This window comes from Oxyura jamaicensis, chromosome 1, assembly GCF_011077185.1.
Source record: "Oxyura jamaicensis isolate SHBP4307 breed ruddy duck chromosome 1, BPBGC_Ojam_1.0, whole genome shotgun sequence".
Classification (NCBI taxonomy): Eukaryota; Metazoa; Chordata; class Aves; order Anseriformes; family Anatidae; genus Oxyura; species Oxyura jamaicensis.
The window spans coordinates 116,528,802-116,550,930 of NC_048893.1; the positions used below are offsets into that span (position 1 = coordinate 116,528,802).

General features: G+C 43.0%; 1 protein-coding gene across 2 annotated transcripts in view; it reads left to right on the forward strand.

The window, feature by feature from the left end:
- SRPX (sushi repeat containing protein X-linked) overlaps nt 1-22,129 on the forward strand; it is a 42,891-nt gene that overhangs the window by 7,468 nt on the left and 13,294 nt on the right. The window contains exons 2-3 of one of the 2 annotated variants that reach the window (XM_035316020.1): nt 14,692-14,751; nt 21,576-21,767. In XM_035316020.1, the coding sequence (XP_035171911.1) occupies nt 14,692-14,751; nt 21,576-21,767 (252 nt within the window). The remainder of the gene's footprint in view (nt 1-14,691; nt 14,752-21,575; nt 21,768-22,129) is intronic. The other variant, XM_035316021.1, reaches the window with a different exon arrangement.

The window sequence follows — 22,129 nt, forward strand, 5'->3', positions numbered from 1 at the left end:
TTTCCTTTTTTCATAGGTATCAGGAACCACGTTCTGAGTATCTCACTGCTACTGGACATGCCGTAATTAGACAGGAAATCTGTGTCTGGGAGAACCAGGAGATAACTGTGAGCATGCTTTGACTCCTTGTTTAAGGGGTTGTATGATCACATGCATCAAATTCTGAGCAGTTCTGTAATGAGGGAGGGCAACACCTGCATAAATGCTAACAGTGCTCTTTGCGTCATCACCAGTATTTTTTTATCCTTTCCACCAGAACACTGAGTTTGCAGCAGCTAACTGCCTGAGATCTTGTCAGCGATGTGTCCTGTGGTCTTTTCTGCAATTTTGAATGCCTGAATTCTTTTATTTTTGTTTCTTCTGGTTGATGATTCTGCGTCTGGGACTGAGTGTTGAAACCAAGAATATTAAACAGCATCTGTAGATGACTTCAAGGCATCTTAGATACCAGTAGTAGCACAGGCTGCACGTTGTTGCCCTGGGAGTTCTTTGGTTTTACTATTAGTCAAAATCATCTTCTTGCAATATTTCTGGCTGCCGGTTTGTTGAGGAAAATCTTAAATGTGTGGCGTATTTATAAAATGCCTCAGACCTTTTAGCTGTAAAATACATTAAAACCGCATACATTGCTTGCGTGCAGTGAAAGCAACTTGTAGCTCATCAGAAAGATAACGGGAGTGATTTATGGCTGTCTGTTTCCCCTGTTGGAAATGTAAGCCCATTTGTCAAAATGAATCAGCACAGAGGAACTGAAAATAAGTCTTCCATTTCACGTACAAAATATTTTCATATCTGTAAGCCCCTCACAGTGAAAGCACTTTTTGATTTATTTGCAGCTGATGAGCAGTGTTTCTGAAGTACAGTTCTGGTCTTTCTCTACTCTTTTGGCTGTAACAAAGTTAATTCTTTATTGCATCAATACAATGAAAAGGAGGGGGACTGGGAACAGAAAGATTCCATATTGCAGTTTGTGGCACAAAACGAGTTCATTTATTGCTAATGATTTTGGTGGTGTAAAGGTGGGATGCTTCTCAGGGTTCCAGTTCACACAGCGCTGTCTTCTCCAAAATGCTTTGAGTCTGATTTGGGTGAAGGTGAGAGGGACTGACGAACAGCAGAAATCCAGGAAGGGAAGGCATAAATAAGATCTTGTGGCTGCATAAATTAGCTCTTGCACAATTTAAATAAGCTTCGACTGAAAAGCCCAGCGCACCAGCACTGCCAGCAAGCTGCAGGCTCTTCTCCTTATCGCACCCATCCCAAGCTTTTGTGAGAGCTGATGCAGCAACTTGTGTCTTGAGTTGTATTTGCTTGAACAGTTCTTTTAAAACCACTCTGTTTAATTCTTTTTGGTCACTTTTAGTTTCCTCTGTGGAAGGAGCTGTGAGGAGTCACTGCCGTCACGGTGTGTGTGTGAGCAGGGGAGGAGGAAGTCTTGGCAGGCTCCACCATACAGCAGCTTGCAAGTTCATACAGGATTGCATCTCTTGCAGGCCTGTAGTTCTCAGCTGTCTGCCGTCAGCATACTTCAGCCCCATAACAGGCTCCTGAAAACCACTGAAAAAAAAAAAAAACACACTGAAAAAAAACACTGAAAACTGCTGGATTGGTCCTACTCAGGCTTCTCGCTGGGGCAGCGGGTTGTCCAAGGGTGGTTGAAACCAAACCCCAATGTTACTGCTTTTTCCCAGAATATGTTTTCTTCCCACAGAGCTGGCTGGGATTGGGATTTATTTGGTGAACCGGGGTGTTTTACTGTCAGACCTTGTTTGCCCGTTTGTCTGCCCATTTGTCTGATCTCACGTTGGCAGATGTTGGCGTGTCGTAGGCTGCTATTGAGCTGGCTTCTTTGTGAGGAAGGGATGCCAAGGAGCCCCCTGCTGCTGAGGGGCTGAGTGGTGAGAGGCAAAGGAGTGAAAAAGCAGCAGGACCCGGCTGGTGTCACCCCTTGCCTTCTGCCACGATTGTGTGCTCGGTGCCGTGTCCCATTTTCATGTGTGTAAAAAGGCCGGAACAGGGCCGTGTGTAGACACCTGGGGAGTAACGCTGGTTGTCTTCTGCACATGAGACAACGTGCTGTGGAATTGATTGTAATGTGTGTTCCTGATCTTGGATATCTCCAAACTTCATGTGGAAGAGGGGAAATTTTAAATCATTATAAGAACCAACAAAACCGAAAAGCAAACTTACAGGTACTGTTGACCCATTGGTTGCTATTTGGTCTACCTGCAGTGGAAATCCATGTCAAAACATGGACCATTTTTAGTGACACGTGAACAGATTTGTGAATGGCATGTGAGAGCACTACGTCGAGGAAGCTGTCAGGAGGCTGAGCTGGGCTTCCCGCTCTCAGTGACGGGGTGGTGTTTCCAGATGTCCTTCACAGAAGACCTGGTAGTCCTAGCTGTGTCTGAAGAGGAAGCGAGCAGGTCTGCTTCTTCTGGTGTCCCCTTCTCCAGGTTGCTGGCTGAGCTGTGCTGGGTGGCTCTGCTGAAGATGGGACATGGTTACCAAGAGAGGATGAGTAGTTCGCAGCATCTACTGCGAGGACTGGGAAAAATTATATTTCCATTCTGTCTTCAAGCTCATGTCTTTTTTTTTGGGGGGGGGGAGGGGGGAAGGATTGGCTTTGTACACGTTTCTCTTTATAGAAAGTTTTCTTTTAAGTCCATCTGTAGCTGCTCTGGCTACCTCTGCTGTTTCTGGTAGTCACAATGAATTTTCACTGTCCTTTTCTGTCTCCTCAAGGAGTAGGGTGCAAGATTCTGGAAAACTGGCTTTGGTGCAGTGAGGTGGTTGATTTAAGTGGTTATATTGGTATTGCCAGGTTTCTCTTTGCCCTAAACCAGTAACTAGGGTTCCAAAGATTGAGAGCATTTATGTTGATTTCGCATTTATCTTCTAGTTTGGGGCATTTGAGGATGCAGCTTTTCTAAGCATTGTCTTTGGCAGTAAAGCTGTATTTTTTTTTTTTTTTGAAATATAAAACTAATGTTTCCCATGTAATTTCAGGTATAGTTTAAAAGAATCACTAAACAATCAAAGTCTGTTGTATCAAAGCCAGCAATACAATACAGTTTTTTTTTGACTTGTTTGATTTTTGTTTTGTTTTATTTAATACTCTTGTCACTTCTGTCATATGCAGGTGTCATTAGTGAAGCTGAGATTTCAGAGTCAATATCCTCACAAATGACCTTGGTGACCGCTTTCAGAAGGAAACGTGTTTACCTTCTTGTTCTAAATGTAAGTGAGAACTTGGAGAATATCCTTTCAGCTGGGACTCCCCACTGGAAGGAGTATTAATGCAAAAGGAGCGACGACTTGGAGAGAGCATCCCAAATGTTCCTTTAAAATCTGCATTATTTTATGCTGGCTGTAGCAAACTCCTTTGAATCTCCCTGAGGATATAATTAGCATTCATTCATTTAAACAAAATGAGCAAGCCAGTTCTCATCAGTTGCTTTATACACCTTCTGTGCTTTTGGCTGTGAACTCCATGTTAAATATTATTTGCTTTGAGGCTGTTTTTAATACAAGCCTTCAGAGATGAATTAAATTTCTACCTCCTGAGTCTTGACAGCAGTTGTTTCCTCTTCTCTTCAGTTGATTAGTTTGCTATTTAATTTTAAGTTCCTCTCTACCTGATTTTTTTTTTTTCCTTTTAAAGTTCCACCTGTTTTTCCATCTTGTTTCCCGAGTTTTTGACCTGCTGACTGCCATACATGGCTCTGAGGTTTTTTGTTGTTGTTGTTTGTTTGTTTTTTTTTCTTTCACGTAGCCCTTGTAAGGCACTGGCAAAGTGTGAGTAGTCGTGGACTCTTTAGAAGCCTATTTTTCTTCCAGGGGGTCCTCCACTATTAATACCAACGGATCTTCATGCTTTCATCTTTTCATGGGGTGTTTGCAGGTGCCATGGATTAAATAGCAAATCTTCTAGAGCATGGGCTTTGTAAGACAATGTGTATGCTTCCAGCTTCTCAGAAAAAGAAGTTGCTCACACGGAACTGGGACTTACAGTATGCTGTGACAGGCTTCTGGACTGCCATTGTAATTGTGCATGAAAAGGGAGAAAATGAACGCTAACTTGGGAAGATGTCCTGCCTGAGCCAGTTGAGGATAATGACCCACAACAGTTACACATTGGATCATTACATCGTTACGTATATATTACAAAATATATATAGTGTACGGGTATGTTGCTTTTTGTAAGTGCTGACTTAAGCAGAGAAGGTAAGGAAAGTAGTGTAGGGGAGAAATCCTCGAGGGAGCTCGCTGCCAGCACAGAGTATACAGCAGCTCTGTGTTGCTTCAGACACTGACTCTGCGTATTAAGAGGTAAGGTGAGATCACAGTCAGTAACTTCAGTCATTAAATTTATGTTTTTCCCCTCCCCTCCTGTTTCCTAGGATCCTGATAGAGGGTTTCCTGTGGAATACAGATAGCTCCTGGTGCTAGCTTTCAAATGTTGAAGTAATGTTGGATACTTAAAACAGGATTTTTTTTTCCTAGGGAGCCTTTCCTTTAGTCTCCTTATAAAATCTGAAAAATGTTTGTAACATGGCAGAGCTTCAGAAATAACACATGAATTGGGGATGGAGAGAAGGCAGGAAAGTAGTATACCTGGTGCTATACTATTAAAAGTTAGATATGGAGATGTGCCAGTTTCCACTGTCTGCATTTTAAAAAAAAATGAAGAAAAATAAAAGAAAAAGTATTTTCTTACATCTGTCACCAATTCAGAATAGATCAGGGTCAGTTTTCAATCTCTTCCTGTGGAAAGTTATCCTAAAGTCCATTGGAACTTGTCATTAAGGAGATCTTCAGCTTAAATGTGCTTTGTTTAATTAGCTAGTTACTGGCAGATATGCCTTTTTATTTATTTATGATTTGTTATAAATTCATATTATAGGAGAAAAGCCAAAAAACAACCAACAAAAAAGCCCCAAACACCCAATTGCTTCTGCCTGGCACAGAAGGTAGCGTGGCCTGGCAGAGCCCTTCGTGCCGCAGGGGTTCATGCCATGGAGGGGCTGGTCCTCAGGACCTGCTGTCCTGCTGGAGATGTGCTCTGCCATCGAGGATGGGGACCACTGTCATAACACATCATGCTCCTCTCAGCGGGTTTTCATCCCAAAGCACACCGTAGTCCTTCACCCTTTCAAGCAGCCTTGAGGCAAACTGGTCCTTGGGGCTGGTGCCTGAGGGTGGCTCTTAGCTGGAGTGCACAGTTCATCCGTGTCCTGGTGGGTTCCAGCCATCCCAGCTCTTGGAAACCTCTGCTGAGACCAGTTGTGCACAGCTCAGCCGTGCTGCCAACACACCTTTGTTGCTTTGTTTCAGGGAGGTGAAAACTCTTGAGGGCCCTGCCAGTTCTCGTGACTGAATTTACAGATCCCCGTGATTCTTAGGATGTGTAAATAAGATCTGTCAGCAGAAGGCCTTTGAAAATAGAGCCTCTGGGCACAGGTCTTGGCTGTCCGCAGGCAGTACCGGTCTCCAGAGTCCTGGCAGAGGAGGAGCAGTGGCTAGCAGGACGCAGATGGGGAGTTCTCCGGTCAGGCTCTGAAACCGCTGTGGAGAAAAGGGCCGCAGGTATATAAGGGGTAGAAGCGCTGTGAGAAGCTAGCGTGGAAAACTGAGGGCAGGTGGAGACATGCTGCAGGGTTATAAAACAGCTGGGATTTCCTTAATTGCTGGGAACTTTGTGCTTAGAGGAGGTTATTGGTGCTGCTCAGACTACAACGCTGTGAAAGATTGAGATGAGCTGGTGCCTGCCAGCACGGGTTGAGCTGTAGACAAGTGTTCCTGATGGCTGATGCTGTGTGAGATCAGTGAAGAAACAAGCAACGCTTGTGGATGTCCAGACCACGGGCAGCATACAGACAGACAAACAGCAGAGCCTCCTGTTTTAGCTTGTCACACAGTGTGTTTTTCTTTATCAAGAGCCGTCTATATATTTTCCCCGCGCAGCCCTCTAACTGCTGTCAATTACTGCCTTCCTGGTATGTTGACTCTCAGGCTTACCCTTATATGCGGAGCCTATGTGCTCAGAATAGCAAATCTGTTATTACCTAGCATGAAGCTATGGTAGTTGTGTTTACAGAGATGTAGTGCAGTGTGTTTATTGATATAAAGAGGTTAAAGAATATGCATTCTATTCACCTAAACTGATTTATGTGTCAGTGCTCGTGACATTTTTCTCCTCTTTGGAAGTAGTCTGTGGTACCGTGACCATCCCTGATCATGAGAAGAGCCTTTATTTATTTTTAACCATTATTTATTGAAGAGGTCCTTAAGCAAAAATAAACTTGAAGTTCCTCACAGCATGAACAAAGGGAATGTTTTTCTCCAACCTCTCTGTTGGCCTCCTGCTGGCATAATATGCTGCCATTCTAAATATTCACGGATGTCTTTTGTTCCTCTGTCCTTTTGGGGTTTTTATCTTGTTTTGCTGGATTTCAGGTTTTTAGCAAGCTCATCATCAGATGCAGCCTTTTAAAAGGGAGGGGCATACGCTCTTGGGCCTTCTTTTGACAGCTTAAGAAAAATCATGGAAACCAACTTTTTCCTCTTTCTCCGCACTTAGTTATTTAAATGTTTAATTTGGCAATGAGTCAATGAAAAAAAACTAACAAGGCATACGTCAGGATTCTGGAAATCCCTTATTCGTTCATGGTGAATGTAAGGACACAACTGTAGTGAAGGATATTCATGTTTTTTTTTTTTTTGGTTTTGTATTTTCTGCTTCAAGCATATACTATTTAAACAAACAGTTACCAAAAGCCTTTGGACGTTTTGTGTGTATGCTATAAGCAGTATGCACTCCTCGTCCTGGCACTAACCCCGTGATTATAGTAAAAGCAGATATATTATCAGGGAGCACTAACGTCCCTGCACTGCATGCATGTGTTGGCAAGGGTGTTCGTAGCCTCTCGTGAAGTCTGCCAGCCTTTCCCTCGACCGCCGCGCTGTTAAGGGACTTCTGCCAGGGTTGGCTCGGAGCCACCTGCACAACTTCCACTTCTATTGCCAGTCTGGAGGGGAAGAGAAAAATAACACAAACCTGTGGCAGAAAGCCTTCTGCTTGGGATTTACTGCGTCTGTGATGGCTACGTATGTGCACAAAAGGGAGCAAAGTGAAATTGTTGTTTTGCAGAGCGTTCCTCGATCGGCACTAACTTCTGTGTCCGTGCCACTGCCATCCCACCGCTGACTTTTGGGAGAGTAAAGAGCACGGGCAGGGCTTGCCTAGTTCTGGGTATGTGATTTCCTTGAAATTAAGGAGACCTTATGCCAGTATTAATTGTTTTCCTTCTCGCTCAGTAGTTGGCAGCACATGAAAAGAGTCTGTTTCGTAAGCGGAACGGTGTACAGTGATGGTTTTCTCAAGATGTGCAATTAATCTCCTCTGCAACACCTACGTTGCTTGGTGGCAGCTGCAGTTTCCTCGTAGTCACAGAAGGCAAGGAAAGAGGGAAGAGATTGTCTCCGGGGACAAGAACCTGTGCCTGCGTTTTCCTAATCGGATTCATGATTTCTGGGTAATTGGGTGGTTTTTATTCCACAAAGCATAAGCTACTGCTGGCACGCAAACTTCAGGCCTCTCTGACCTCTATTGAACTTGCTAATTATGAAGCTTTCTGTTCTGCATTTGGATTGTGCTTTAATTACGACAACTTTGAAAGAGCTGTACTTTGATGGGATCGCATAGGAGGCACCTCTCTTGCAGCAAGTTAAAACCTGTGCTTTAAAGCAAGCTATTTGCATCTTAATCAATACTGAGCTGTGGAGAATTAATGTACGTATAGCCCTGAGGGGATCTTCCTGGTATAGGATTACCTTCTGTGCCTGAAAGAGCTTACACCTGCAAGAAATAGAAGCAAAACAGAGGCGTGTGGCTTATGGGTGTGCACGGAAGCTCAAATCTGAGCTATCCGCGTGCGTATTTCCATGCACACAGGCAGGGAAACTTCTAGACGTCACTGGAAGTTAATCATCTGGGCTTATAAAGCTGCATAGAGGTTTATTGAAAAACCTGGTAACTTGGTCTGGGTAAGTCAGCTGGATTTGCTTGCAGGATTATACCTTGGTTCTTAGGTCAGCACAGCTCTTGCTGAATGCGAGATTGTCAGGTTTCTGAGCTTTAACTTCTTTCCCCCTGCATTGCAAAGACCCTTGGGACTATTGATTGAGTTAAGGAGGAGGCTGAAAGGTGGCATGGCCAAGAGGGATCATCCTTTGAGGAAAGAGGAGGCAAGTGCAAAACCTCTCACCTATAAACCTGGCTTTATAGCTTTACTACTGTCATAAAATGAGTGCAGGTATTTTTACACCTAAAGTAAAGCCCTCTAATATGAAGGTCGTGACCATTTTCAGTGCCCTCTCTGGCTCCCGATGGACGTCTTCCGGACTTCAGAGGTCTTACCATGGCTCAGCCCTGCCTCACTGCAGCAAGCTCTGTAGTCTGCTGCATGTAAAGCTAAAGGTCTTCTTGTTTTATTCATATATTTGATGTGGCTTTAAAACGCTGAGGCAAAATGTTAGAGGAACTAAACACAGATGACATGAACTTACTGGTGGAAACTCATTATCTGCTTTTTACATGTTTAAACTCATCAGTTGCTTGAATGTAGAAGGGATTCCCAACTGCTGTGCTCTGTTTCAACGGATAGAGACCATGTGGGAATGAGCCATTTCTTTCCTCTCAGTACCAGGAATGGCTGGTGCCTGTAGACCAGACAAGATGCTATCTAGGCTCATTTAACTTGCTTTGTTTCTCTGTGTGCAACCCAACAACATTACAACTGACCATTTTTTCCCCCACACTTTGTTTTTTTATTTTTATTTTTATTTTTTTTTATTTTTTTCTCTGAGAATTGCCATACAGCTGGCACTGGAAATTGGCCCTAGCATTGTATTTTTAGGGCTGTGTTCTCTTTTTTTACATTTCCCAGCAATGTTCCAAAAATTGGAAGTGTACTTATCTTCTCTGAAATACATATTTAAGTAAATTGGTGCTATATTTAAGACTTCAAGCTTCAATAGAAACACAAAGCTGCAACTGGCACGTTGACTTTAGCTGCTGATTTTTACAACACAAGTTGCAATTTTAGGTAATCCTTGTAAACCCAGCAAAAGAGCATGAGAAAGGGGAGGGAGGAAAAAAAAAGGACGAAAAATAAAAGAAATTCCGTGGTGGAAAGTGACAAAATAGTGTTGCCTGAAAACATCAGAGCTCTTATTAATCTGCATCTGTAAGTGCATTAGATGCAAAACTTTTCAGTTTGCCTCGTGCTAAATGAGGGAGGAGAACAGGGTTGTTCAGAATAAAGCCCCATCTGCAGTCGAAGTGCAGTGGCCTCCTCTACCTCAGTGCCTGAACTTGTACTGTCTCAGGGCAGTAAAATGTAAAAAGTTTCAGACTGGTTTCATGAAGGATGCTGTTGTGGTCTGTAGCTTATCTTCAGTTGATCTAGGACAAGAAGAGTTAAGAAGTTTGTTAGTCATGGGAAAACAAACTTTGCGTGGCTAATCTCCCTCTTGCAGCCCACGTTTCTTCCTTTTCTCAATTATGCAGGATTTATAACACAATAGCACATTAAATGCTGTTCAGGTACACACCTGCATATGCAGTGTCTGCCCTGAGATTAGCTCCTTGTGTCCTCACTCTGCCAGCAGATGAGCATGGATGAACATTTGCCACGGGGAGATCGTTCCTGGGCGCATCCCTGAATTTGCCCACATGGCATCACTCGCATAGCCGGTGGCATCAAACAGTGGGAGCACAAGTCCTCCTTCCCTTTGCCTCTGCAGGGGATCCCAGGGACCTTAGTGAAGGTCTTCTATTGAATAATTCTATTAACATTTATATGGAGCTGAAGGCTTTCGAGTTCTGGGTATCACTTACTGGTACTTTGTTCGTTTTGCTGTTGTTTTTAAGAAACCTAAATGGTATTGCCTTTCTTTTTGTGTGTTTTTATTACTTTAAACCTTGCCTTGCTTTCAAGGCTTTGGGTAACCTGATCTAGTAGAGGGCATCCCTGCCCATGGCAGGGGGGTTGGGGCTAGATGATTTTTAAAGTCCCTTCCAACCTGAGGCATTCTATGGTTGCTGTTTGTGAGAATGAAATGATGAGAATGAAGTGAGAAAATGCCTGACTTCTGCTTGGATAATCATAGAATCATTCAGGTTGGAAAAGACCTCTAAGATCATCCAGCCCAACCTTTAACCTAGGACAAAAGTCCACCACTAAACCATACTACAAAGTTCTACATCTACACGTTTTGTGAAGACCTCCAGGGATGGTGACTCAACCACTTCCCTGGGCAGCCTGTTCCAAGCCTGCGCAATCCTTGCAGTAGAATTTCTACTAATATCCAAAGTAAACCTCTCCTGGTGCAACTTGAGGCCGTTCTCCCTCATCTTACCACTTGGTGCTTCAGAGAAGAGCCCAATCTCCAGTTTGCTATGAGGTAATTGTAAGGCACAATGAGGTCTCCCCTCAGCCTTCTCTTCTCCAACCTAAAGAACCCCAGCTCCCTCAGTTGCTCCCCGTAAGACTTGTTCTCCAGACCCTTCACCAGCTTTGTAGCCCTTCTCTGGACACGCTCCAGCACCGCTGTCCTTGTAGTGAGGGGCCCAAAGCTGAACACAGTATTCAAGGCATAAATTCTAGTGAGGCTCACTGGAGGTACGAGGAGACAATCACTTCCCTGGTCCTGCTGGCCACACTATTTCTGATACAAGCCAGGATGCTGTTGGCCTCTTGGCCACCTGAGCACACTGCTGGCTCGTGTTCAGCTGGCTATCCACTAATACTTCCAGGTCCCTTTCCACCAGGCAGCTTTCCAGCCACGCTTCCCCCAGACTGTAGCGTTGTATGGTGTTGTGCCCCAAGAGCAGGACACAGCACTTAGCCTTGTTAGCCTTGAGGAGGTGTGAAGTTTGTTGTAGGATCAAGATGGCTAAGCAATTTATGATAACTCTTAAAGTTCTGGAGAACTTTGAGGTGGTGAGGCAGAATGAAAAGCTTGTTTTCATACCGTGGGTTAATACCATGTAATATCTGAAAGGTGTTTTTGTGCAAGTTACCTACACGTTAGAGGTTTTGCCTTTCATGGGCTGAAATGGTGTGCCTAAGATTTAGGGTTGTGTTTTCTGGAATAACTTTCTGTCTGCTTAGGGGTCTGTGTTGCACAAAGGAGTAACGTACTTAAGAAAATTAGTTGTTCAGCAAAACTGAGGAACAGCGGGAATCTTCTTAAAACTTCCTCTGCTGTTTGACAGCATTTGTCTTCCTTCTCTGGCAAATTGATTGTTGTTCTTAGCTATGTATCAGTCTAGGTACTCCCATCTCAAAGCTTTTGCAGCCTTATCAATAGGGAGAGGGTAGGGTGATCACATCCAAGAAATATAGCAGGTGGCTTTCTCAGTGCATGTTTGGCTGATCATATGTAATTCATACTTCTTGTATTGTTTGCAGTTGTGGAGCTGACATTGGAATCGGTGCTAATTCACAAGTGCAGCTGTACGCTCCGCTTCCATCCATTTCTTTTTCAGAGGACCAAAGTCCCAGGCCAGGAGAGCAAATGCTGGGCTGGCTGTAAGCATGCAAATAAGAGCCATCATCAGAAAGCTGCCTTCACTGGGTCTAGACTGTGGTACAAAAGCAGCAAAGCACTTTGTCAGGTGACTGACATCAAATGTCAATGTCTGCAAACAATTTTGAGTGGATTTAAGGTCAAACAAGTGGCCTCCCTGAGGCTGGTAAGACTACTTAAGGAGATACTTAAACGCTTTGTTGGAGGAGAATGGGTGAAGTCTTGACAGCTGACATCTGTAGCGCACTTGGAGGAGATTTGGCAAGCACAAGAAAGGCAACGTTGCTCTTGAAGTGTTCTGATTCACGTTCAGTGCAAATGAATAACTACTGTACGTCGGAGTGTCTCATTAGGTTGCCAGTTTGAGCACTAAATGTAAATACTTGGAGAAAGATCATATTTCTTTTTTGTGAATTCTGGTTACACAAGGATTTTTACATCCATCAGCATGCTTAAATGCTTACTGTTACTGCTCGTCCTGCTCTGTCTTACAGCTTTATCCATGGATTTCTTAATTCAGCACAGACCACCGAGTGGTCAGTAACAGGCAGTACTGTACATTTTCTAGTAGCTTGCCTGAAATTTCATTAAAATACTATGCCCTAATAAAACATAAGAAAAGGTAAAGATAAAATATAAGAAAAGGTGAAGCTTTCTAGTAAAACCTCTGGTCATAAAAATGCAGTAATTATTTTGTGAATGAAGAAATCGTTTTTCCTGACAGAAAGAGGATCACGTTACATAGATTAATCTCATGGTAGGTTCATGATGAAATGGAAGTGTTACTTTGTGGGTGTTGCTTGTAGTCTGCCTGAACAAAATCTGCAGCCAGTTTTTTAGGGTTTTGCTACACATCCAGAGATGTCTATCAAGTAGCCTGTCGCTCGTCCTCCTTCCTTGAAACACCTGGGGTTTGTACAGTGATAATTTTAGCACTTTGAACTCAGACAAGTACTTTGTCTTTACACGGTTTGGTAGTTGATTTTGAACTTACGTAAAATTCCCATGGGTGATGTGAGAAGACGTCAAAGTGGGAGTGGGCCCCTCCAAATGGACAGCAAGGAAAAGCTCCTCAGCAGCTCCCCCAGCCTAGGCCTGCTATGATTATTAGCAGTATGATTTCTAGCGTTGTTAGAAAAGAAACCTGACTGCTTTCTCATTTCCAGCTATAAAATGTGCTGGAAATTGAAGATGTCAAATGATAGTTTTCAGGGTATGTTTGTTTTATTTGTTTTCATCCACAGCGTGTGGCAGCAAATCATGAGGAACAGAGCCTCATTTTAGGGCAAGGGTAGGAACACCTCTGAAGGCCATTTTTTATTAGAAGACTTTTAAGAGCATTTAATTATTTCTTGTCTAAGGAAAGATAAATATGTAAGAGCTCACATAGCCCTAACTTATGTTGGTGTTTATTTGCACAGGAAAATTCAGACAATTATAAAAATGTTACCTCACTGTTTTCATTTTTAACTCTCAAACTGGGTAATTAGCTAAGAGTATCCCAATTTCTGACAGAATAATAGATGCTGAGAGAGGTGCTCATCTACATATCAAGGTCTTCATGGAGCCCTCGGGGATCACAGCTTGCTTTTTTATATTACACGCTCAGACTTCAAATGCAGCAAAGTTTATGTTGAGAAGTTTTTAAGATGTCACTGCTTAGGCATCAAAAATTTGACAACGACAACAAAAATAAAAAAAAAATCCAGAGAAACAGCTCCCAAGCGGTAGGAAGTCTGTGCCACATAAAACCCCAGGTTTCAGGGGAGAAACTATAGCATTGGCTGTACAAGAAAATCCTGAAGGAACAAAGCTAAGTTGTCCAGAGGCTGGTGGGGTAACGAGTAAAGTGTTACTGGTTTCTGGGCAGTTTGTGTGGGTGGGGAGTCTCTTGACAGATGCCAACAGTCATGTGGGTGAGACAAACATTGCTTTGGTAGCTCCTTCATCCTAATGCTAAGTCATCCAAGTCATTAATGTCCGATGGGTTTGATTTCAGCAGAAAGTGGTGTGCTTTGCAGTTGGAATCAGTAGCTTACTGAGGAGCTTAAATTGTTTTATTTAGCCTTATTCTAAGCAGCAGACCACGTACAAACCATGGTCTTGGACCTCAGCAACAGGTGATGTAATATCTCCACAGCTGTAGTTTGAGAAGCTGCTGTAGAGTGGTGCTGAGCCTCTTTAGCGTCTGCCTGTTGCATGCCAAATGTTTAGCAAGATATTGCAGAAGGGAAATCTGCGTGAGCCCTTCTTCTTGGAGAAGGGTTATCTAGAATTCAGACTAGACGGTGTGCTCCTGATTTTAAACAAATGTCATTTAATATCTTGAAGGTTTTATTGATGGCCATCATGGTTTGTTGATGAATTACTTGAATGTTTGCACTCTGAATGGTTTCTGATTGTTATAAAGCAGTTCCTACCTTTGTTATAACAAAGCTTATAGCTGTTGTGCAGATCTTTAGAAGTGCAGGAATGTACAATTTATTTTGAACAACCACAGAAGACTGCTTGATAGCAAATTGTGTTTTTGATATGAGTATAACTTGTGTTTGCAGGTAACATAACTCAGTGTTCTGGGTTTGGTGTGAAGATCACACAGGTTGTAAACGAGGGCTGTTCTTGAGTTACACACATTTTACTTCTGCTGTTTGGCCTGATGGCTGTTAACAATGGCCTGATGACACCTTACACTATAGAACCACTTTATAGTGAAATCTTTTGGTGTGGCCCTTCGCTTGTGCCTCCTCTGCTCAAGAGATCAACTGTGTAGCTTTCCAAAGCAGTGGAGCTGTGACTCGAATTGTGCAGCATGGCGTTGCGCGACATAGCTCTAGGAGCTGTGAGAGAGATTTTCATTTCACTTGATTATCAAATCAATTATTTCACTTGATTATTAAATCAGTTTGCCCCTTCCAAATTCACTATAAATTGGGTCTGCTATGGATCTGAGCTTCAGAGAAGCCCATGCTAATGGCATTGCATAGATTATTGCATCCTAATCTTGCATGTCTTTTGGCAAAGCTTTCTTTTATTCTTAATTTATATTTCCTTTCTTGCTGTAGTTTTTTTCTCTTTATTTTTCTGTTGTAGGATCGGGATATTCACCCCTGGAAGACGATGAAGATGTGTATGCACGCAGTAGATATAAAGGTGAATGCTTCGCTTATGTGCTAATTGAGGATCAGCTGGTTGCTGGGAGCTTCCTTTTTCTTTTCATAGATTATAAAATCTTGCAGATCTAACTCCATGGGTTTTTATTGTTGTTTTGTTTTGTTTTCCCATGGATTTGATATCAAGATTTACAATTTACCTTTTTTTTTAATAACAGAAATTAGACCAAGTCTCGATCACTGCTCATGCACAGAATAAGTAACTTTTGCACTGCTGTGGCTCTTGGTAGTTCAGGCTGCAAAATCATGAAAATCTGTGAAGAGCTTCTCTTCTTTCTTCTTCGTACATGGTAACAAAACCATCAATGATAAGCTGACTAAAAACCTGGGCCTATTGATGGTAACGTATAGAAGTACATGCAAGAGAACATGATTTTCATGACTTTTTTTTTCCATAGAATTGTTTTTATTTCAGGTAAACTTTCTACCTGAAATGTTAAGTGAAGTGTGTTTAACAAATGAACATGTATGTTGTAGAACAAATTATGTAGCTGGATGAATGAGTGAATAGGCTTCCATGTTTATAAAGTGAATTCAGGTTTTCTTCCATATTCTAGAAGATTTTGCTGTTCAGCAAGATTGAGAAACTTTATGCCACTAGTTGTAAGCCTTCTATTTGCTATGCCCATTTTCTTAAAGTCCATCTCAACATGGCTCTCCTCTGCCAAAATCCATCAGAAGCCCAGACAATAAAGAAATTTGGTATTTGTCACTTCAAATGGCAGCTGTTGCTTTTTAGTAAACTGATCTGTGAACATTCAAGAATTGTAATGTGCTTGTTTTGATTACTTGAGAACACTGGATGTTGGTGTTGTGTTGTATGTTAGTGCTACTTCGCAGAGAATTAATGGGCCTTAAAGATGAGGTAAGTCATGAAGTAATTCAGACATTTATGAGCAGCAATCATACTGTGGTTATATTGCTGTTTTCATGAAGTTCTTACATTCCTCCCAGTAAAATACTTCTGTGTAAAATTTTGCTTTAAAACAGATGCATATTTCTCTAAAGGGTTGTTTGTGTAAACTCATTTTTCTTTGCCTTTTAACATGTAACCCTCTGTGGACCCTTAGAAAAAGAATCCCAGAGATCATGAAGATAAATCAATGCCAATTCATGCCAGGGCAGGCAAGTAGTTAAACTGCGGATTCTGTATAAATTCCTTTTGTACGGTGATCCAAAATGGATTATATTAATGTCAGCCAAAATGTCACTGGGGTAAGTGAAACATAATGACTCATTCACACAGATATTAAAAACTACCCCAAGCTTGGAAGCTCTACTGCCAAATGTTGAAGATCAGACAATGTGAATCTAAGAGTATAAAGCATGGAGCAGAAAAGGCTCGCTCTTCATTAGCATACTTATTTAAGTTGGTAAGGGGGGAAGGGGAGTAGAGAAGGACAAAGCGAGGAAAAATGGCCTAAGTAGCTGTGTTCAGAGCAGCTCCTTGAATGTGCAGTCCAGCATTTTGGTTATGGCCTGTTGGTCAGCAAAACTCCTCAGCAGCAAGTAACTAAATGAAGTTGCTTAACTTGTGTTAACATACGTGAGCAGTGCTGTGTTTTTTCTTTGCACACATGCACACTAAACAGCGCACAAGCAGGCACACGGATTTGTCTGTATTAGACACACAAACAAAAAAAAATGGCAGTTTATGGGAGGGAACTGACCTCCTACCAAACCCTTTTGTCTCCATCTGGATGTTTTTCAGCTTGCTCAGCTTTCCAGAGAAACATTGCTGAGACTTTCTGTATCTGCAGCATTTTTACAGAGCTTTTCCCTCCCTCCCTGGTGAACCTGCTGCTCTGCTGGCTGGTGTACCCGCCAGTACAACAGGTCATTTTGCATGCTGATTATGAAGGAAAACTGAGACTGGTGTTTAAACAGGGCTGAGGGGCTGGGGAAAACGATGCTCTCAAAAATGCTTTCCTTCCTGCCACTTGGCATGGCTGTCTTGGATCGCGTTTTACAAGGAAAAGCTTCCTGAACACAGCAGTTCCTGTGTTCATCACTGCTCTAATGCCAACTGCTCTGATGGTCCTGGTTCTCCTAACATGTTTTCTCAAATACTGTAGTGAACAAACTGTAGCCCCAGCTGTAGAGGCAACATGGTGGCTCTGGCCATTTCTGCTTGCTGTCTGTTTTCTGGTGGTTTCAGATAGAGCTGAGTCTTTGAAATGATTTACTACTAAATGATAATGCAGCCTATTGTAACGCTAAGGAACAGTGAGAACTGTCCATTAAACAGAAAAACACTATAAAGGACTTGTACCTAAAAACTCAAATTTCATTTGCTTGAACAGAGCCCCATGAAGCCCCAGAAGAAATGCTTGGGAAACGTGTAGCTTCTGCCCAAACCTCCAGGAACAGCGCTGATCTTGTCTTGAGGCAGGGAATAGATGTGTGACCTCTCCAGGCCTTATCCAGCCCTAATATTCCAGAAATACTACACGTAGCTGCTTAGCCTTTGAAAAACAGTATGTGCCTTCACTTAAAAATAAACAGGCTTTGATCTGAAACTTTGTAGTGTTTGATGTGCTTTCAGGCACATAAAGCTTTTCAAGTTAGCTGCTTTTTATTCGGTGATATCAGTTGGTCCAAACCCAGATCCTTGCCCCCTTATGAACCCTGCCTCACCCATTTTCTCCTAATCGCTTTCAGTTTCAGAGTAAGCATAACAATATTTTAGATCAAACAGATGTTCCTCCTAAGTTCTTCCAGTTATCTGCATCCAGAAGCATATCTGTTTTTGTTTTTTATTTCTAACAGTATCATTTGGCCCAGCAAAAGAAGTACTACCCCTCCCTAGGAGCCTTGCCCTCGTTCTCCCTGTAGACCACCATAGCTGCCATGACACCACAGCAAGTTGTTCTTTTTTTCTTCTTCAGCATTCAGTTTGTGCATTTGTTAGCTGTTAGCCATTTTTTAAAAAATGTGTAGTTGTTTACTCAAGGCGAGCATGTTTGTAAAGCCACAAAAATTCTGAGAAAAGCTCTGGCACATTTGCAGTACCTGGAGCAGCTGCTTTGCCTTACTGACCGGCCTCCCGATAGTATTGCACAGTGTGTTTGTCTTAGCCCCCTTCATGAAGGAAATTGGTCGTGCTCATTTGCAGTTTATGTATGCAGTAAACCTTAGGCATAAATAATTAGAGCTGATTAGCCAAAAAAATGCCTAGCTGGCTGGGGCAAAGCCCAGCTTGGCACGCTCTGCATTCCCCCAGTTGTGCCCCTTCAGTCAGTGGCATTCCCCTACTGACTTCAGGCTTCTTACTGACATCTGGGGCATGAGAAAAGGGATTGAAATGGGGGGGGGGGGGGGGGTTAGTCAGGCCACTGAAGGGGTGATTATACAAAAGGTGTTGTTAGCTCAGGAGGAGGAAGAAGATTTCTGCAGGAGATGGAGGAGGCAGAGGCTGACTCCGTGAATCCAGTGCACGTGGCCTGCCCTCAGGTCTGAGACTGCGCCCACAGCAGTGGGGTCGGCATCTGAGGAGGCTGTAGAGATGGGTGCTGCCATCGCTCACAACTTCAGCAATAGCTGATTGTTAGCTCCTGATAGCTTGTGCTCCTCGTGGGCTCTCCCAGTTTTCATTTGCTTCACAGCAAGCATTGTGAGAGAGCCATGGCAATACAGAGAGTGGCCTGAGTCACAGAACGGTTTGGCTTGGAAGGGACCTCAAAGACCACCCAGTTCCACCCCCCTGCCATGGGCAGGGACACCTCCCACCAGACCAGGCTGCCCAAAGCCCCATCCAGCCTGGCCTTGAGCACCTCCAGGGATGGGGCATCCACAGCTTCTCTGGGCAGCCTGTGTCAGTTGATAAATTTTCTTTTTCATTTTTTTCTGTTATTTATTTATTTTGGTAGCTATAGGGTAGAGATTAGGGTGAAGAACAGGGATTAGTTCTTCTAAAAGAAACAAACAAACCCACCCTCCACCAAACTACTTTTTCTATATTGTGAGGTAAATAGTATGTATTTGGCATTCAGTACTTTCAGGAAACAGGAGGATAAATGGGGAAGAAAAAAAAAGAGATGGGATGGTTGTGTGGCTGGGCCCAAAAGCTGAGCTGCACTCTGCCCCAGCCTGCCATTGGGCTCCTCTGCCGATTTCCCCCTGCCTCAGTTATGGCATGTTTGGTGACACAGCAAATAACGCCACGTTATGTATCTTTGTCAAGAGTTTTCAGACGTATTGGTGAAATTCAAAAATAAGTACACAGTGCAGTAAGACTTCTTCAGAAACCAAATAGCCTAGAGCTCTTGGAACAGACAGAAAAGTCAGCAGGATAATGAGCCTCTGATCTTAGTCCTCAGGTGCTCTTACTGCTTCTTTGTGACCAACATAGCAAAACGTGGGCTGTAAATCCAGTGTCCGTGGGGAAGGAGCAAATATGGCCTAGAGACATTCTACTCTGAACATAAACTGTAACAGCCTGGGTTGATTTTTGCTTTTGTATGTGAAACTGATCCCAATCATGTAGAAAAATGTACATAACTACTACAAGAATTAAGAGTTAGAAGTAAAAATCTGCCAAAGCGTTGTTTTTTTTTCAAGAAGTTATTTTTAAATGTCTCCTATGAGTTAGTAAGGATGAAAGCTAAAACTCTTTGCCTAGGGCTTAATTTTATTTTATTTTTATTTTCCCATCTCTAGATTCTCTAGAACCTTGAAAGTTTTGTTAGCTATGTCCTGCATGTCACACAGTGTCACGCAGGATTTCAGGCCCTGTTGCCTCTCTCTTTCGCCTTGCAGTCCCTCCATCCCTGTAGACATGTCCTTCTCACGTCTTGGAGCTGAGAAGGGGTAGGCTTAGTCACTGCTTGTATAGGAAACTCCTGCTGAAAAGCTGCCCAGTGCAGAAAAAGCAGTGCTTTCTTAGTGCACGCTATTCTCAAAGCTCAACACACATTTTGAAGCTTTTCCTGTGAAGCAGAGATCTATCTGATACTGCACCCATCAGTATGGTGTTAAGTACTCAAAAGAAGGCAGTATCTACATCATGACTGCTTTAAAGTGATGACTAATTATTAAAAATTTAGTTTTATGGGCATTTGGGTTTCCCTTTCTCCCACAAATTTGGCAGAATCATTATCTGTAAAGTCCCAGCAAAATTCCAGCTTTCCTGTGACTTGGCAGATGCATCCACAGACTGAAGGAGCTGGGCTTGTTCAGCCTGGAGAAGAGAAGGCTCTGGGGACACCTTACAGCAGCAATCCAGGAGCTAAAGGGGGGCTACAGGAAAGCTGGGGAGGGACTCTTTGTCAGGGAGTGCAGTGACAGGACAAGGAGTAGTGACTTTAAACTGAAAGAGGGTAGATTTAGGTTAGACAGTAGAAAGAAATTATTCACGATAAGGATGGTGAGGCCCTGGCACAGGCTGCCCAGAGGAGCTGTGGAAGCCCCATCCCTGGAGGTGTTCAAGGCCAGGCTGGATGAGGCACTGGGCAACCTGGTCTGGTGGGAGGTGTCCCTGCCCATGGCTGGAGGCCTGGAACCATGTGGTCTTTAAGGTCCCTTCCAACCCAAACATTCTGTGATTCCATGATCCATGTCAGTGTCCTGCATCCAGAAGCAACTAGAAAGTGGTTCTCCTACTCCAGGCCATGGGTCCATGTTGTTAGGGAAGGTGGCCCTCTGCCCATTTTTGAGATGATGTGTACAACACGTGAGGACGGGACTTTTAAGGACTGGATTTAGAGCACGATTTAGGTTTCTGCAGCTTGGTTTCCTTTTCCCATGTGTCCTAAGTGTATGCTCATAAAGGAACCGACACCCTTTGAAGGATTTGACAGGAGGAAGTGCAGATTTTTGTGCTGTCAAATATATGCATTGTGCCTGAATGCACACGTTGCACTGGGAAGCTTCAAATGACTGCCAAAAATAGTCAAATAAGGGTAGATCTTTCTCAAGGCCTCTCCGGTTAGTCTGCTGGAGCAGACAGTTGCCTTCAGATTTAAGCATGGCAGTGATACTGTACACGTTTGCTGGTAGAAAACTGTTTTGTTGGTGATACAGCGAGTGTTTGAATGTTTCCGTGTGGCACCAGAGAACTGTAAGGGAGCTGCTGTTCTTGCCCACTTTTCAGTTCAGCTTTAAGCCTGGGTGCTTACTTGCAAATTAATTTTGAAAAACTGGAGTCAAACCCTAAGTGGTTGTTCAGTTGTGTGGAGTATGTATACCTACAGACATGACATGCTAGCAAAGTGATTTGTGCAGGTGACATCCTTTTTAAATGGGAGAGAGCTTGAACTGACAGAGTTCATCCAAGGCAATGTTCTGTACTGCCCAAATTATTATGCAGGATTTGATATTATGGGCAGCAGGAGAGCTAAATGTTGTAAAGATCACACTTACAGCTAGACTAGTAAGTAAGTAAGTAAGTTACTAATGCAAACTTGTGTTACCAAATAGCTGCATCTAATTAAACACAAGAAGGGGAAAAAAGGCGCTGGCTGTCATCACTCTGTCCACTTGGTGGCACACTTATTCCATGGACAAAAAAAAAAATATCAAATAACCAGATTTCCCCCTTCTACCCCCCAGTATATTGGCTACGATCTTTAATGTTTGTAATAAAAAAGAGCTGCCAGGCTTTGAAGGCCTGACCTTCTGCTGTGTGAGCACTGTTACTTCTCCACTCCTGAGGATACGGGGCTTTTAAAATTAGATTTTTTTTTCTGTTTCTTCTCTGTGACCTTGAATAAATAAAATGGATTTATATTTGTGTCTGACCTTTTACATTTTGTGAAGTACTGTGTGTGTTGTTTTTTTGTTTTTGTTTTTAATTCTCTGTGCTAGAAACACCATGGTGCTCTCCCATTAAGGTGAAACATGGTTATGCAAACTGCAGGACACCTCAAGGGGAATATTACAAGAACGTGCTGGGGACGAGATGTGACATTCGTTGTCAAAAAGGCTACGAACTGCACGGCCCTCAGCAGCTCATCTGTCAGTCAAGCAAACGCTGGTCTGGGAAGGTGCTGTGCAAACGTAAGTAGTGCTGAGCTCTATGCGTGTGGGCTGCTCCCCAGGTTGGGCAGCCGCTGGACTGTGCTTGTCTTTGGGCTCGGTGTAGCTGCTACCCGCGAGTGCGGTGTTGAAAGGAAACAGCCATCTGCTGATGGTCATTTGTATTTGTATATTAGTAATATGTTTGGCTACGTACACTGGCTTGTCACCTGAGGATGTTGCAGGGGTACATGGCATGATAAGTATCGTGAGAGGACAAAGATAATGAACATTTTATGAGTGTGGGATGTTGATTTGTAGGGAGAGTTCTATGTTAAGAGCCATAAAACTTCTTTAAAATGTCATCCATCATGGGTTTTATAAGCTGACGCTATTTGTATCGG